The 18,604-nt window shown below is 29.9% G+C and overlaps 2 protein-coding genes across 5 annotated transcripts in view; one reads left to right on the top strand and one right to left on the bottom strand.

Moving 5' to 3' along the window:
* The window catches only part of LOC106682872 (7-methylguanosine phosphate-specific 5'-nucleotidase A), a 6,926-nt gene extending 4,744 nt beyond the window's left edge, over positions 1–2,182 (top strand). Inside the window, exons 5-7 of one of the 2 annotated variants that reach the window (XM_014423973.2) lie at positions 1,596–1,688; positions 1,782–1,898; positions 2,054–2,182. In XM_014423973.2, coding sequence (XP_014279459.1) covers positions 1,596–1,688; positions 1,782–1,898; positions 2,054–2,155 — 312 coding nt within the window. In that variant the 3' untranslated portion in view covers positions 2,156–2,182. Of the gene's footprint in view, positions 1–1,595; positions 1,689–1,781; positions 1,899–2,053 lie in introns of those variants that run through there. The other variant, XR_001343489.3, reaches the window with a different exon arrangement.
* A 6,607-nt stretch (positions 2,183–8,789) lies between these two features.
* vir (VIR_N domain-containing protein) overlaps positions 8,790–18,604 on the bottom strand; it is a 30,524-nt gene continuing 20,709 nt past the window's right edge. For all 3 annotated transcript variants that reach the window (XM_024362038.2, XM_014423975.3, XM_024362037.2), the window contains 9 exons: positions 16,552–16,753; positions 13,796–16,448; positions 13,507–13,717; positions 12,510–12,609; positions 11,270–11,430; positions 10,997–11,162; positions 10,574–10,782; positions 9,890–9,995; positions 8,790–9,010 (listed from right to left, as the gene is read on the bottom strand). In XM_024362038.2, the coding sequence (XP_024217806.1) occupies positions 8,883–9,010; positions 9,890–9,995; positions 10,574–10,782; positions 10,997–11,162; positions 11,270–11,430; positions 12,510–12,609; positions 13,507–13,717; positions 13,796–16,448; positions 16,552–16,753 (3,936 nt within the window). In that variant the 3' untranslated portion in view covers positions 8,790–8,882. The remainder of the gene's footprint in view (positions 9,011–9,889; positions 9,996–10,573; positions 10,783–10,996; positions 11,163–11,269; positions 11,431–12,509; positions 12,610–13,506; positions 13,718–13,795; positions 16,449–16,551; positions 16,754–18,604) is intronic.

An 18,604-nucleotide genomic window follows, 5' to 3' on the forward strand; every position in this document is an offset into this window, starting at 1 on the left:
TATATATATTCCTAAGTTGATGCAGAAATGTGACTAAAAATTGCCATTCACTCTAGAGGAAACATCTAAAGCTGTATTAAATGCATCAAGAAGACTTTTTGAAGATGAATTTTCTATGGAAAAGATTGTAAACAATTTAGAAACATTTTAGGATTCAATTTTTCAAACAATTAATGATTGAATTATATAGATCATTAATAACTACCTCTATGTATATTATACAAGAGGAAAAATGATTTGTTTCTTTAATGAACAAACAAAATTATTTGTTGAATTGTTATTTAGTTAGTAAGTAATGGAATATAGCTAAGGCAAGACTTTCCTATTCACTGTAGATTTTACAGACGGTCTAAAAGGTAACGATCTACAGAGCCTTAATGGCTATAAATTGGTATAAAACAATTTTCTCAATCAATAAACTATGAAATAGAGAAAATGAATTATAATAATACAAATGAATAGATGTGAATAGTTGATTAAATTTGAAATTACTGTTTATTTGTTATAGACTAAGGACTAGTGTGTGATTGATTGTAATTAAAATTACTTTCAAATTACTATAATTTGAAGCTAGGAAATGAAATTACATTTTTGATTAATAATTTTATCTACTTGATGAATCACTGTAATTATAATAATGGTCTGAAATTACCATTTCTTGTTAAACCAAAGTAATCGCAATTAATTTTGACGTAATCAGTTACTGCAAATACTTTTGCCCAACACTGCAAGAAACGCCCTGTTATTTGAAAAAAATACAGTAAATAAAATAATCAAAAGTTGTTGATCATTTTAAGTGCAAAAAAATCATTATTGTCCTTATAACTGAACCACGGTAGTTAATAAATCACTTTTTAAAATAATAATAGTAGAGTAAAACAAATTATAATAGATATAAATAAGAAAGATTATTAGAAGATAAATCAATTAATGTAAAGACACTAATAATTAATAAGTGTTTTAATTTTACCTTAAATAACAAAAGCTGCTTGATTTCATATGTAAGCTTTACAGAAATTTATATTATTATTCTGTATTTCTTCAACACCAAGGGCACTCCCTGAAAGTTCAACTTATTGTAATAGTAACTCTACAGAGATGATAACATAAGATGATGTACATTTTATTCCCTCTTGTTCTATCAGCAAGTATATCCTGGATTTTATGATGACCTTAGTCCAAAAAAATAATCTTACTGCAGTAATGTCTGTAGTTTGCTAGTTTATAATTGTTTGATGCACTGCATGAAGAAATTTATGGGAAATTTTTCTTTAAAATTTGTGAATATATTTATTTTTCAATTTTTTCTTGTAATTGAAATTCATCTGATTTGGAGTTTTGTTTTATTTGTTCTCTCTATGGATATCAAATATGTGTATTTAGATTTGAAGTTAATTAAACAATTATATATATCATCACAGAAGCTGTCTGAAAAACAATTTTTTGATACTGTTATTTTCTTTAAATGCTGTAAAGATTTTGTAAGATTTACTAGATATCTCAGCTTGAGTAACGATATATATTATGTTTCTATTGGCTATAACCTTTAGTTGTTGTTCTAAAACAGTTTTTAATTTCTTCTCTTTTATTTTTAGGTTGTCGATGGAAGTATTGTGGAATTTGAAGGACAACGAATCAATGTATTTAACAAAAATCAACATGCCATTGAAAATAGCGATTATTTTAAGGTATTTTTTTTCTTTTTCAGAAATAAGTTTATCCAAATTTTAATCCTGTTTATAATATTTTGCTGTATCATGATTTTTTTATTTAATCCTTAGTCACTGTCAGAAAGAACAAATGTGATAGTGATGGGAGATTCATTAGGTGATGCAAATATGTCTGAAGGTGTTGCGGAAGGCAGCAATATCCTTAAAATCGGTTTGTTAAGCACACATGTAAGTACTTTTGCTGCTTAGAATTGTGTGTATACTAATTTAACTACAATTTATTATCGACATAACATCATTTTAGACCTAGGCCTCAACTAATTTTTTTTTTCCTACTTTTCAACTACAATTCTGAAGTTAGTAACTTGTATTGATTTTTACAGATTGATGATTACCTGCCACAATATCTTGAATTTTTCGATATAGTTTTACTTGACGATCAAACCATGGACGTTTTCAAAGGAATATTGGAAGTTGTACTATGAAAAATAAATTGAATTATTTTTTAAAAACCTGTTTTTATATAATTTTTCCTATGAATTAATAATTTACTTAAGTGGAAATTCAATGTGCTTTGTTTTAAATATCAAAATCTATTACACTTATAATTTATTTATGCTTTAAACTTTTTTTGCCCTCATTAATACTCTGCAAAAAAAAAAAAAAAAATGCTTTGAAAGAGACACTGAAAGCAAGTATGGTGGTCAATGACATGTCCCAATCTCATAAGAGGAAATCATAATACAAAAAATATTATAAGACAATCCTTTAATGTTAATAATTTTTTGCCTTAGCTTTATCTTCAGTTTTAGAAACAAGAATAAAGAAAAATTTTCCAAACAGCAGCAAGAAGAATGTCACAGCACAAGGAGGAATCAAAAAGAAAAATGAAAGGTTCCACTAAACTCTCAGTACATCTTTTTAAGAGTGTAGAATAGGGATTACCATCATATCCAAGGGCAGTAGCTGGAGACCTATAGATAGTAGCTTTTTATGAACCTTTCATACACAAAGAGCTGAATTATTATAATTATGCTGGATATGAAAATCATCATTAGCAGAGCCAACATTATTACTTATCTTATACACACTTCAAAAATTATTTGGAAAATAAATTTGCAATATCCTCAGGAGTCTCCGTCACTGCCTTTGAAAAAACTACAGAATTCGGAATACTTAAACTAATATTATTATTTTAAGCATTATTAATGAAATGTTGTTTTAGACTAAAACTGTTATATTTAACATGTTTAATTTTAAAGGGATATTTTGTTTTGTAAACATTAACATTTATTTATGGATTGATTTTTGATTTATTATAAAGTAGAGGTTTATATAAACTGAACAAAAAATATTTGACATTGTACTGAATAAAACAAAACATTACATTACATAATTTATAGTTCAATCAATCTAGAAAATATGATTGATATACCTGGAAAATAATCTGCGCACACCCCTCATATCTTTTGGCCAGACTCCACCGTTAGTAATGCTGCTACTCAAATATATTTCTTCCCAAATGTTTTCACCTATAAAAAAAAATAATGACCTGCTGGATGCAGGTGTCAGGCAAAGAAACTAGAAGAAATTTCCTGACTCTTTCTTATTTTCTCTGATCATTTTCAAATCCATAATATTTCTTCATTAATAATGATTTTATAGGAGTGGGTAGCTCATTGGTAAGGAACTATGCTACTAACTCCAAGGACTTTGGTTCGAATCCAGCTGTGACATAATTATTTTCTGTTCCACTGTAGCCGTGAGTTAGCCCTGTCGGTTCAGAAGCCCTCCAAGGTCCACCCAGCCTCATAAAGTGGTTAGGTACCCTTAATTAGGTAAAAATCTGGTGGTCGAGCGAGATTCTGACCAAATCATCTTGCTCAACCATTCATCTAGTAACAGTACTTCTTTACAAAGTACTGTAACCCTAACCCTTCGTGGGTTGTAGCAGTACAGATTTAATTAATTATGATTATATATTATTCAGTTATTGTTACTAGTTGTTAATGGCTTGCAGAGATATTATGTTCAATGAAAGTTCCTAAGTATAATGATAAATGCTTAAAAAGAGCATATAAAAGGTTTATGAGCTGCAGCACTACTTTCATCTAATAGAATTAACTAAGAAGAATGCAGGTATGTATGATCATAGCTCAACATTTTCAAAAAATGTGAGTTACACCTCCACTTTACTACCCATGGTCTTAGGTTTAGTACTTTGTAAGGAAGTAGCGGGATAGTTTAGTAAGGAAGAAACAATTCTCTGGACCAGGTTCAAGTCTACCTGTGGCAGATAATTATTTATTATGTTACATCGACCCTTGAATAGATCCAGCCGAAGTGGGCACTCGTAATTAAAAATACTTCAGAGTTATTTGAGAAACTCAGTCATATAGCAAGGTAACCTTTTGACCTTCAACCAGGAGTCACTAACCATAATTTGATAAAAATTTACTTTAATTTCTATTTTTACTTCATTTTACATTTAATTTTTGTTTTAAGATTTGTATTAATAAAAACCTCATCTTTTCATTTTAGGAAGACCAGCGATGAACCTGAACAAAGCTGCAATTTTAATGACTCATTTCCCAATGGCTACAAGACTGTGTGCAAACTGAAGTACATTTACCAGAGAATTGTAGCTGTGGACGAGGATGGAAAACCAGTTAATGATACATTCCTGTTGTCTTCATGCTGTTCATGTATAGAGGTAGATGTTTCGTCACGGGAGGGCGAGGAAACCTGAACGACCACAAGTCCTCTCAAACCCTAAGAAATTGTAAACTTCATTGAAACATCTAAAAAAATTGTTAGTGTATGCAGAATCTTTTTTACTTATAAAAATCTTCTATATAAATAAAGTACATGAAACTGTTGTGAAGGATTGTATATAAACCCTTATAATTTATCTCATTATTGCTTTAAGTATGTGTGTAAAAAGAATTTATAATAAAATTGGGAGATAGAGGTGTCCCTGAGTTTCTGAAGAAATTTAATTAATTTCCTCCACACTCTCTTAATCTAATTGGTTTTCAATTTTTAATAACAAAATTAATTCACATCATAGCAGTTAAATCAGAACCGAATGTCTATTATATGAAATTTCAATTTCAACAAGTTCTAATGAGGCATATGTCTTCATAAAATGTGTTAAAAGCCTCTCTCTTATAACGGTAACCATGTAAATGATTAATTTTTCAAAACAAAACTAATTACATTTATTTTAAACTAATTACATTTAATTTACTAAACAAAACTAATAGTCCTCTCAAACCCTATGAAATAGTGAACTTCATTGAACATCTAAAAAAATTATTAGTCTATGCAGAATCTTTTTTACTTATAAAAATCTTCTATATAAATAAAGTACGTGAAACTGTTGTAAAGGATTGTATATAAACCCTAATAATTTATCTCGTTATTGCTTTAAGTATGTGTGTAAAAAGAATTTATAATAACATTGGGAGATAGAGTTGTCCCTGAGTTTCTGAAGAAATTTAATTGATTTCCTCCAAACTCTCTTAATCTAATTGGTTTTCAATTTTTCATAACAAAATTAATTCACATCATAGCAGTTAAATCAGAACCGAATGTCTATTATATGAAATTTCAATTTCAACAAGTTCTTATGCGGCATATGTCTTCATAAAATGTGTTAAAAGCCTCTCTCTTATAATGGTAACCATGTAAATTATTAATTTTTCAAAACAAAACTAATTTACAACTCTCTATTTAAATCATAATTATTTGAAGTTTATAACTGATAATTCTATTTAAAATGTTAAAATAATAGTTTCGATTAGCACCGTTAGAGGCCAGCACCATCCAAGCCAAAATATTTGACTAACTGCATAAAGATAGTAGTTCTGATAACCGTCGCAAGAGGCCAGCACCATCCAAACAATCATTTCCGAAGTCTTGCAGGAAAATTTCTATTTTGTATTAGGATATTAGGAACTTAAAGGAGCTCAAAAAGTCCGTTCAATCACAAGTATCCGATAAGTTGAGCTCCTGTGAGTTCCTAATATCCTGATACACAATAAAATTTTCAACTTCAGAAATGGCTCTTTGGATGGTGCTGGCCTCTTGCGGTGGCTATAGAAACTACTATTTCCTACCTTTCTTGATTAGTGCTGCTATCTTTATGCAGTTAGTTAAACTATTATTAAAAATATTTTCAAACTGAATTTGGACTTGGAAAACGGCTGTTTGGATGGTGCTGGCCTCTTGCGGTGGTTATAGAAACTACTATTTCCTACCTTTCTTGATTAGTGCTGCTATCTTTATGCAGTTAGTTAAACTATTATTAAAAATATTTTCAAACTGAATTTAGACTTGAAAAACGACTGTTTGGATGGTGCTGGCCTCTACCGGTACTAATCGGAACTATTATTTTCTTGTTTTGTGCTGACATCTTTAGACAGTTAGTTGAACTATTATATTAACATTGTAAATTGTCATTTTATATACATATATTCATTTAGTTTCTTGAACGGATTTAAAACGGTATATAATTTTTCAGAGATTTATGCGTGTTCTAAATTGATTAGTATTATTTATCCTTGATTGATTGTTCATTCCTTTATGCTCTCATTAACTTAATTAACTGGAGATAAAATAGGAAAGAGTAAAATGACAATTAAATATTGTTATTTAAAATATAATATCGTTTGACTTCAACTAGATAAAATAATTTCACCTTTTTATGAGTATGTCCTTTATTGTTTTATAGGATCAGTTAGAAACTGCAAATAATTAAGAATTTAATTATGATTCAAGTAGTAAGTTGTAAATTAGTCTTATTATGAAAAATTAACCATTAACATGTATTAAGAAAGTTGGGGTTTTAATGTGTTTTATGAAGACATATGCATCAAATAAACATTTAATAAATTGAGAAATAAATTAAGATGAGCAATTTTTGTTGTAGAAATATTATTTAAGGGTGAATAAGAGAATAAGGAAAGAAATTTGAAATTAAAATAGTCATTTAAATTATATTTTTATTTGAAAAATAATTCCTCATTATAATCCCTTAATTTTAATTTCTTGGGTAAAAATTTTGGAGCCTGGGGTAGATTCATATTTGGGGCCCAGGATTTCAGTTTTGGGGAAAATATATAAGAACAATGTTTTCCCGCCTATCGTCATAACATTTGGTAAGGTTTATTTCCATCATTTGATACATTATGAATGTGCACTGTAAACAAACAGAATGACAAAATAGTCCTTTATTTTTAAAAGCTATCATTCGTTTGCTAAAATTTACATCTAAGAACAAAATAATTTCACAGTTTAATGTGACAATCACTACTAAAAATCCTTGAGGTTATATAAACATTAGTTATGCAATAGAGACGCTAACCAGTAAAGAAATGAAATTGCTTACCCCTGTGGTTCCCAAACTGGGTGCCCCAAGAATATGACGGGGATGCCTCAACCGAATGACGCTTTCTCAAAATATTACAAAAATAAATAAATAAAACCAATAAAATTAAAATAGCAAATATACAGCAAATTCCAGTTGTATTATTTTTCTTCTTTTCTAACATTTTCTACTGCTACAAGGATAATTGCACTGTAATATTTTCTTTAGCTCAAGAAGTGTGCCGCACCAAAACATTTAAGTATCCGTTGACTGATTCATTACATACAACTCTTTTCATTAATATTCTCAGCATTCCAAAATACTGTTAATATGAATAAATATTACTAGAATATTCATAATATTATTAAAATTCAAATATTAATCCAAAAACAGTGGTTAAAATTTGATATGTAATAAAATGTGTAGATAGATGCCCAAATCCCTTACATTATCATAGTTTTGTCATTAATACTGTACAAAAAAACAAAAGATATCTAGCTTTGAAACAGAAATTTATAGCAAGTATGTTGATCGATCATAACACATAAAATATTAGGAGGCAAACTTTGGACCCCCACCTCTGAAAACCTGATTTAGAGGTGTATATCATTTTTGAAAAATTTACTTAAAATGGGAAGGGGATACTTAAGATAGGTAAGTTGAGCAATATTTAAAAAGTGGCTAAAATAGAAAAAAAAAAAAAAACGGAGTGAAAAAACATAAATACATTTAGAGATATTTAATTATATTTAGAGCGTTATCTAAATACCAAGTGTATAAGGAGTTGAGGTTACCTTGTAAAGTTAAGGCATTGGAGATATGTTTAATCATTTTGAAAATTTTGAGGATACCAGCCAATAAAAGGAAAAATAAACTGTTAAATATCTTATATATATCATTAATGAATAACAAAAATAAAAGGAAACCCAAACAAGAGCCTGCTGGGACCACAGTAGACAAAGAAAAAAGAGGAGTTTGAGGACTTAATTTCAACAATTTTTCAACAACCTTGAAGATAATATGATAAAAATTTGAGCCAACAGAAAGAGTACTGACTCATTGCTTAATCGGTTAAGGGGATGGACGGTGAGAATAGGCTCGTGTCATGAACCATGGTTTGGAGTGATGTGGGGTTTTGGTGAACCCTTCCAAGTATCTAGGAGAAATTTAAACAGCCAATATAAACGGACCCAGAAACTGTAAGATCTGATAATTTGACTGAAAAAGTTTGCATTTCTTCATGTTTTTGTGGAATTGAGAACAGACTAGAAGGATTAAATCAATGTGTTGCTTTTATATTATGTTTCGTATATGATCAGTCTAATTATCTATACACATAAACCAATAAATTTGAATAACTCTAGGGAAAATTAATGTGATAAATGACATTTATTCTGAGGTTTCACAACTTGGGTTGATTAGATTAGATTTTTATTCATCTAGGTTATTTTGCCCCAACTTGGGTAATCACATTGTTGTTATTAACACCTTATCTTGGAAGGTTAGTATATCAATCATTATCATGGTAAAGAAATATATATATAAAAAGAAATACCATTTACTTAAAATTTTGTTATAGTTTTTACTACTCATCGTATATTTAACAACTAAAATTAACATATTTACAAAACATTCATTTTAACTCTTTAACAACTAAAACAGAGTATCACAAAAATGCTTGATTTTATTGAAAAAATAAATATATCATTTAAAAATGATAAGAAGATAATGAAGTATAGAGTTATAACTGGAGAATTATAAAAATATATTTGTACTGAATAAAATAAAACATATTACATTACATAATGTACATTTCGATCAATCAATAAAACATGACTGATTTATCTGGAGAAGAATCTGAGGCTACGTGTGCGCACACCCCTCAGGTCTTTTGGCCAGGCTCCACCGCCTCTCCTCTCACCGCTAGTAATGCTGCTACCCAAATACATTTCTCCCCAAATGGTTTCACCTGTAAAAACAATTATGAACAGCTGGTTGCAAGTATCTAGCAAAGAAGCTAGAAGAAATTCCCTACACATATTTGTATATCATTAAGTATGAATTAATTAACAATGATTATATATTATTCAGTTATTTTTACTTATTAAAAAAATGCACTTATCAAATGTTGACAAAGGTAAAATGAATATTGGTATAAGGACTTTAACAGAGTTATTTATTGTAGACCGGCATTTAGAAAAAATTTCCATATCGTTCCATACAGGTTTATAATTTCTGTAACATCCTATTCAATAAAGATAGACATTGTATGTGTATAATGTAATAATTTCTAAAATTATCTAAAATATATTTTTTGTCGTATCCTAGGGCGCGTTAGCAACAACTCTCAGACACATGTTTAATATTTTTTGAACTTGTAAAAGGAATAAAATTAGCTCATAATAGGAGGCTACAGGATTAATGAACTAGTTTGTTTGAAACTCAAAAAGTACACACAAAAAAATAACGTACATCAAAATTAAGATGTTACTAAGAGAATAGTTACAAAATAAAATAAAAAGTATTTACCATCTCCAATGGTAATAATTTCATGTGTGCTTATGATGCAATATCTTAAATTTATAAGTGGTCTAAATATATAAATGTAATAACAAGTTAGTGTGTAGGATAAAAGGTTTTTCATTATCTGATTTTTCTTTTACATAAAAATTATTTTAATTACAATTAATATAACTGTAATTAAAATAATTACAAATACAATTAGTATAATAGTAATATCTAAGGAAAAAAAATAATCTGAGTTCTTAGAACAGGCTTGTTAACATAAATTCTTCAAATTTTAGAGAATAAATACTTTATTTACAAGGTATTGCAAATTGATTATTACCTGAACTTTCTCGATGGTAAGTTGTGGGGGAACCGAAAAACCTTCCACCCCCTCTTTCTACACCAAATGTCCTTCCCCTACCTCTTGTTCGACTAGCCATCAAATCCTATGGCAAAATGATACAAACATGAAATAATCAGTTTCATTATAATTAGCTCACAATTTCAACATACTATAATGTACTAAGTTTATCAAAGGGAAATATTATAGTCTTTTGAGCCATAATTAAACATTGAGGTTTAAAATAGCTGTTATAATTAACTGAATAAGATGAAAACAAAACTAAAACTCTGGTAACATTATACTAAGAATCTAGTATTAATTCTAAGCTTAAAAAGTAAAAAAAGACAAGAATTTTTTTTTAGTTAGTAAAGATTTTAATTATTGAAATGTTTTCAAATCTGCAGAAATGATAAGAATACCATACTAATACTAAACCAAATAAATCAGAACATTTTAGAATAAAAATAGTGATAATGAAATATGTCAAGTATGATAATTTAACTAAAATTTATTAGATAACATAAATAGAGGGAAAAAAACGGAACCAATTAGCTACTAATCATCAATTTATTGTATTTAATTAATTTAAAACTGGGAAATTAATCATGTATCCTACAAAAATTTGAATACATAATCCTCTTCTGGAAATTTTCTATTTTAAATTATTTCAATATATTTTACCTGCGCAGCTCTCATAGAGGCTTTGTTATAGCCTGTTGGCCCAGTTGGTTGAGCACCACAAGTTTCCAAAGCGACAAAATCATCAACATGCAATGATGGAGGGCGAGAAGTGTTCGGAGGACGAGATCTGAAAACGTCTCCTCCAGAACCAGTACCACCAGTTCCTCCGGCTCCACCTCTTCTATAGCCTCTTCCGCGCATCACAGCGACTAATAAATAATATTTAATTTCAAATGTGATGAATCAAAACCATTACATATTTTATGTAGATTTAATTACATATTTTTTGGAAAATGTTTAACTGGTTCTACAATGTTACTATGTTGTATCTATGTTACTGCAGTTTTAACACATTATTTAACAAAACAGAAAATTATTATATTGTGGAAAATAAACTTAATCCATATAAAGACTGAAACTTACCAAAAGGTCTCTTGGTCCCTGCGTTTTCAACATTTCTTTTTTTTGTTTCTCTAACAGCAGGGATTTCCCCAGGTGTTGGACAAGCCTGAGAAAGTCTACCAACTGCATCAGGTAATGAAAGATCAGGAATCTCAGATTTAGAAATTTCAACCAAATCTAAATTTATCTGTTGAATAAAAATATGTAAAATTAGAAAATAAATGACCAAATCTAAATTTTCTTAATTTATGATTTTGTTGATGTTATGTAAAATTATGTTCAGCACAAACTAACCTGTTCTGCATCAGGTGTTTCAACATCATGCATATTTGGAGGGGAGAGCCAATAGGCAGTTGAAAGGCGATCATCATCTGCATCAACCATCACCCAGACTTGCCGCAAAGCGAACTGAGACAGCAAAGGTTCACCAGGAGGAAGATTTATCTCAACCAAATCTAGGGTTAATGGAATCATAAAAATATGTTATTAGTATTATTATGTTTTTAAATGAGAAAAATGCATTTGATTTGTTTTTCTATTTTTCAGTATTTTTAACAAGGTGAAACTACTTCGATTCAAATAAATCTGCTATAAACATAATATAATACCATACTTAATAGGTGAACTATGACACCAGTAAATAGATCATTAGAAATATTATTAAATTAATTTAATTCTATTAAGCATATCTTTTCCTAAAAATTAGATACACAATTTTCATTAATGCTGATTAAAAACTGCAACTCTACTGATCAAACAGTAAGAATGTTACAATGTTAAAAATATATTTAAAATAAAGGACCCATCTAGGGCCAAATGGTTATTTTCAAATTATACAAAATATTATAATAAGGTGGTTATAAATTACAAGAAGAAATTAATTGAATAAGCATTAAAGCATCCAATAATAAACTTACGTTGAACACTGAAAAGACTAAAACTATCATAATCAGATCTCCCTCTCTCTTTAAATCTATCCCAGGATCCCCCAACCTTATCCTAAGCTATTGATTAGAACTCCTAGCCAAGCTTAAGTGGGTCTATTCATCCATCCGATTCCAGTATTTCCTAGCTTCCTTTCTATTCCAAGTAATTACTACTCAACGCCCCTCCTATATCCTAGAAAACCTGCATTTTAAAGTCTCAGTCCAATCCCGTACAACCAGGTCCCATTTATCTGACATCTACCCTCCACCTCACTCAACTGCTGCTTTTGACATTTCCTTTTTTACAAGAGCTGCCTTTCACTGGAACTCCATTCCCTCTACCTTTTGCTTCTCCAAACTGAACCAATATTATTAATGTCAAGATAATATAAATATCGAACAATATCATTTATTTGTAAATATTGTAACTACTTTTTTGTTTCGTTTTTCATGTATTTAGTTATTTTTTCTGTATCTAAAATTATTGATATGCAATTATAATATAAGTGGCCACACTGTTTTTGCCCAATATATTATCCAATATAACCTTACAATTGCTCTAAAGGAACCTAGTCCCAGAAAAATAAACTATTTTTCATTTCATTTACCTTTATGATCGGTTTGTTTAGCTTCTTCTTCTAATAATTTAATTAATGCTGACACGTTTTCAAGTAATGGTTCTAATGATTCATCTTCTAGCACACTATTCTGCAAAAATTAAAGGAAAAATAAGACACAATTGTTAAATTATTTAGGCTTGAAAATATGAACAAGAATATTGGGCACTTGCATTATAATAAGATAATTCAATGAAAACAAAATGAAAAGGCAGAAAATAAGAAAGTAAGATGGCACAAAGAACAATATATGGAAAATAAAATATCACTGCAAATATTTAAATATAGTATAGCAATATTTGAGAAAATATAATTGTTAATGAATGAGCATAATAGCTATAAAAAAATGATTAGTCTAAAAAAAATTTCTTTAAACACACAATGACAACAGTTCATGGATTGGAACTCATTCCTAAAACATTCCATAAAAATTTATTAGAGTAGAAACTAATATTTAAACTTTACCATAAATTTTTACACAGAAAATTCTTTATCAAATAAAAATAATGTTCAACAAATATTCAGGGAACAGCCCCTCAATAACTTGAACTTAAAATTCACTTCAATTATGAATAATTGATTAGAATATTCAATATACGGTAAACTAAGTAGATATAGTGTACTGTATCTGATAGTTCACAATAATGGAATGAAGTTCTATGAACCTTATGACAATATTAAATAACCTTTTATCATGAAAAATCGAGAAACACACCTTTAATATGTTAGACATGTCACATGAATAGTACTGTGTATACATACCACTATTATGTTAACTTAATATGACAAATAATTCTCATTCATGAAACAAATATGAACTTGAAAATTTTCCAACTTTTCCAGATCCAGAAGACATCCTGTCTTTGAAATCTCAATTTGAAAATTATTACTTTTCATATAAATAGAAATATACTACCCAGAGCTGTCGGGTTAACATTTCAATTGAATGAAGTAGAAAAAAGTTTATACTAAACTAAAAGAAACAAACCTTTAATGAAGTTTCAATACTGTGCAAAGGGTGTTCTTTCTTCCAAAGTACAAGTTCAGAGAGATGACTTCTTCCTCGACTACTATAAACTCCACGACACAATTCTAAAGAAGCCTCAAGAGTTGCGAGACATTCATGACTCTCTCTGGACCATTCCTTGCTAACTTTCCCAAGTACAAAAAGTATACTATCAGGTCGACGGTCTAAACATCTGAAAGAATTAAACCCAGTTTTATAAATAAAGTAAGATAAGATATACTAAAAAAAACTTGGCTCTTACATTACTTACGTCTTTAAGTGATAGTAGGTATAATCATGTTCTGTGAGGAGTACCAGAGTTCTCATAACAGGTAGCACTGTTGCCAAAGCATGTTCATTTGATGTAATATGTTCCAGCATTGCATTGCAAAATGTAACAAGCGTCTCTTTTGAAGGGAGAGCATTGGCTAAGAAAGTCTCATTAGTAACAGTATGTGATAAATTGGATGGGGGAACCAGAGTAATTTCACTGTCACAAAGCGACTGAATGATCGATGTGATATATTCTTGACAATGTACGGAACCTTCTGATGGACTTTTAAATATATCAATTAAGCTGGTGAGAAGATTGGTATATTTTTCTTCTTTACCTTTTATGAGGCTTAGGAAAGCTGCTTTGACAGGTCCATGCGTCATCAGACAAGCTAAGAAGTTGAGCAAACGGGCAAGCTGAGAGGTCTTAGCGTCATTTTGAATCTGTGAGTAGATAGAGTCAAGTAGAGTACGGACCACCATTAAAGATGATGGAGCAGCTAGATCAGCAAGTTGTACGCATACACGCCTCAGCAGCTGAAGTAAAGGTTGGTAGTTGCTAACTCCAATAGTCGCAATCATACTTTCAATCATCGGATTTAATGAATGTAAATGTGCAGACCACATCTTCCTGGCACTCACAAATCTTGAAGCTTCTTCATCAGACAATGGTTTCCGTGTTTGTAGTGGAAGTGGGAGGGGCAAAAGCTCTGAAAATACCATAAGACCAGCGATAAAGTAGTAAGGCGCATTAGAACAAAATTTTATAACTTCTGTAATCATTGAAGTCCAAAGACTTTTGTTTAGTGCATCTGCTTCACTTGTTGTGTCAGCACAAATAGGTTGTGTATAAGCCAGTAATGTTTCTGTTATTTCTCGACATACCCTCAGAGCATCAGTATGTGCTTGAGCATTGATAGGTATTGCTTGCATTAAGTTATAAATATTCAATAAAATTGGAACTGCAGTCAAATCTTTGAAATCTGTATTTCTTACTTTTATTACATAGGTTAACATTCTTCGAAGTAACTGAACAGCAGGATGAATAAATGAAAGTAACATTAGACCTTGACGACCAATTAGGCTGGCTGAGTGTAAGGCAGGCTGTTCATAATATTCTGAGAATTTCTGGAGTATAGAAGTCAGATGAGTAATACCATCTAGAGAATACAATTGGAGAATAACACATTTATATTTCAACTCAACGTATTCTTGATTTGAAGGTAATGGTGACAAATCTTTATCGTATCTTGGAATCCCAAGATGTCGAAGTAATCTTATAGCCATAACTAGGTCTCCTGGAAGTGAAGTACAACTACTAATATTGTTTTTCACAAATTCACACAGTGGTGCAATATTGTCATACGAAAATGCATTTTGATTCTCTAAAGGTTTAAGCCAAAGTTGTATTTCTGACAACTCAGACATGTCTGGAATCAAAGAAAGTATATTTTCAGCATACTTTTGGAAGAATGGCATATTTGTTGAAAGCTTGACAGTAAGAATAATAAGGTCACATATGTAGCCACGGCTCGGTGATCGTTTACGTGTTGCAGACTTATGCTTTAAGAGTTCTAAAAGTATATCCATGTTACTTCCTTGACTAAGAACATGGACAACAGATGCTTTGCCAATGTTACCCACATTTGATAAAGTAAGACTAAATATTCCATGCAAAATGTCTAATATTTCTGGCTTATCAGGATCAGATGATTTAGGTATACAGCTCAAAGCATCAAGGTAAGAAAGGGCTTGTAATCTATAAGCTGTGTGTAAGCCTAATGTAGGATTGACACCTGGGCGACCAATTTCATTTTCTGAACTAGAAGGGCTGCCAAGCAATAATCTGATTAACTTATTCACATTAGAAGTAGACAGAAGAAATTTCAGTCCATCACATGATTCTAAAAGTTCTGAAATAATGCCATTTACTGGTGCTAGGATCGAGGGAAGACATGATGCAGTTGGGTGGCTTAAAAGACTGATGAAGTCATCTAAAATGTTCGAAAATCTGAAATATGTATAAATAGCTTTATAAGGATCGGGAAAACTATTATTGATTTCGAATTGAGCAGAAACTGGAAGAAATCTTTTTGGTTGAGAAATCATTCTGGGAGCATCAACAAAGACTTGCAAAATATTGTCTAAGATACTAGAAATAATTTCAAAAATTTCTTCATTATCAACATTTACTTTGTTTATATCACTAACACTCGAATGAAGTTTAATTAATTGTTCATACAAATGAAGTTTACAAATTATTGAACAGATTGAGTATTTAACTCTGGCATGATTCTTCCCTTCTAATAATTTGACAAGGCGTTGATAGCCGCTAAAACATTCAGCTTTACCTATTTGGATAAATTGTTCTATGGAACTATCAAAACGAAGAGTAGCATCTAAAGCCTTTAAAATCATCAATTTTATGGATAAAGCCATATGCTCCTCTTGATGAAGATCTAAAAGATGTTCTTGTGCTTTTGCTTCCTCAACTACCCGAATGCAGGCATCTTTTCCACATTGGGCCAGAGACTCAACTAACCGTACACCAACTTTTATGTGTCTTAGCTTAAAAGCAGGCTGTGGATGTGATAGGGCTTGATTGAAGTCTAAACCGATGATAGTCCATTGCATTAATTTATTGAATATATCTGAAAAACAACATAATCATTAATTTACATAAAGCATAATTAATTAATGGATAACAAAATTAAAATGAATTAAAAAAAATAAACTTTCTATTGAATATTTTACCTTCTCTGCATGAATCTTCAACATACGGTAAAGTTTTCGATAAAATATTAACAACTTGCTCAGCATTTTCTACCCAAGTTTCTTTGCATTCCTCTATGCTACACTTAAGGAGAGATAAAAGAGATTTTGCACATTCTTGGGTCTCTTTGACACCATTTCTTGTTTGGAATTCAAATGGTGTTAACGCAGGATCTTCTAAATTCTGAAAACAAAGTTGCAAAAAGTTACTCTAGTTTATATTAGTTATTATATGGTATAAAATAATCAATACACTTATAAGCGATTTGTTAATAGTGAAACAGATGACAGATATTGTCGATATCATGATAATCATAATAAGATAAATCTAAGGTTCTATAAAATGGATGGTTTTAGATAAAAACCGATATAAACAAAACTCCTAAAATAAATCTAAAAAATCAAAAAATAAATAAGCTTTGAGTGAAAAAATTAAACAATCTTTCAAAAAACAATAATTATTTCCAATTACTGCTTTAGAGTAACAGAACAACCACCAGAAAGAATTTGAAAAAATAACCAATTTATGGTGGTTCAAGAATAGAATCATTTGTAACAATCATTCTCATAGTTCTCTCATTATTTTTTAACGAGACAAGCATGCTTTCAATATTATACATAAAATTGTTAAGATGGTAAAGAAATTAACAAGAGTGCTATAAATATTATATTGCAAAAAAGGACCTCAATAATTATTTAAGTAGTGATTTTACTTTCACTTACCTATATATGAAATATATAGTAAGCGGAAGTATTAGAATCGTGCAAAATTTTGGATTTGAGTTTTTGACAGGAATACACATCTATGTGCTTGGTCAGCCATGCAGCATATATATATATATATATATAAAATATTGATTAAACTTGGTAAATCAATGTATTACGTCATTTCATATGAAATTCCTGTTTTTATTATTTCAGAAATTCAAAGTGGGATTATTGACTTTTGTTGTTTACTATATTTATGATTACAGATTATATCCTCTCGTTTTTTATATTTATATTCCAATTGATTGCACATTGTTTAGTATGCCATTAAATATGACCATTGAAACATCATTTTTGTGAGTTTAAACTTGGGGACTGAGTAGCTCAAGCTCCAAGAAACATTCAGGGAAGGATCTTATGATGAATGGACTATTAGCTGTTGGTTTGAAAAAAAATTGGAAGCAGACACAGGGATAGGTTGGATAACCAACCCAGGGAAAGACCTACACCAGCAATTGATGACGATGAACTTACTCTTGCTGTGGAAGAAAACCCATACCAAACAGTTACAGGATTTGCAGCACAACTGAATATATTTTACCCAGAGGTGAAACCATCAAATTCACAACATATCACAGCAGTAATATTGAGATATTACATCAAAAACTTGTAAAAAAACAACCTGCATTGGTTAATCAAAAGGGACCTAAAGCTTAGACGACGCCAGAGCTCATGTTTCATGGCAGGCGGTAAAGAAACTAAATGAGTTGTCTTACCAAGTACTTCCAAATCCACCTAATTTGTCAGACTTATCTCTGACAGAGATTTTCATCTGTTCAGACATTTGGACATTTTTCAAAATGATTCTCTTGTCAAAAAAGTATTTTCTGACTTCATTTCTTCACAAAACCTTGTATTTTCAGTTCTGGGAATGAAAAATTGATAACACATAGGGAAAAATGCCTAGAAAATGAGGGTAAATGTTTTTATTCCATAAAGTTGTTTTACTAAATAATCTTTCTTGTGAAAACTGACATTTTATATGAAATGACCCAATACAATTTAAGTGCTATTTTATATATTTTGTATTGTATATACTTATATACAATATAAGTACTATTTTATAAGTCTTATTCTCATTGAAATAGAATGACAGGGCTTAAATATATAAAAAAATATTTCTCTTAAGTTTCTTTAAATTTGTTAATTTGAAATAATTAACTATCTCACATTTTTATATGCACTGAAAAATGGATAAATATAAACTAAAAAAGGATTTGATAATTTACTTAAGGAAATAAGTGGAAAATTTTTTTTTTCATGTTGA

Source organism: Halyomorpha halys, unplaced genomic scaffold, assembly GCF_000696795.3.
Source record: "Halyomorpha halys isolate HHAL.00 unplaced genomic scaffold, Hhal_1.1 Scaffold448.1, whole genome shotgun sequence".
NCBI classification, from domain to species: Eukaryota; Metazoa; Arthropoda; class Insecta; order Hemiptera; family Pentatomidae; genus Halyomorpha; species Halyomorpha halys.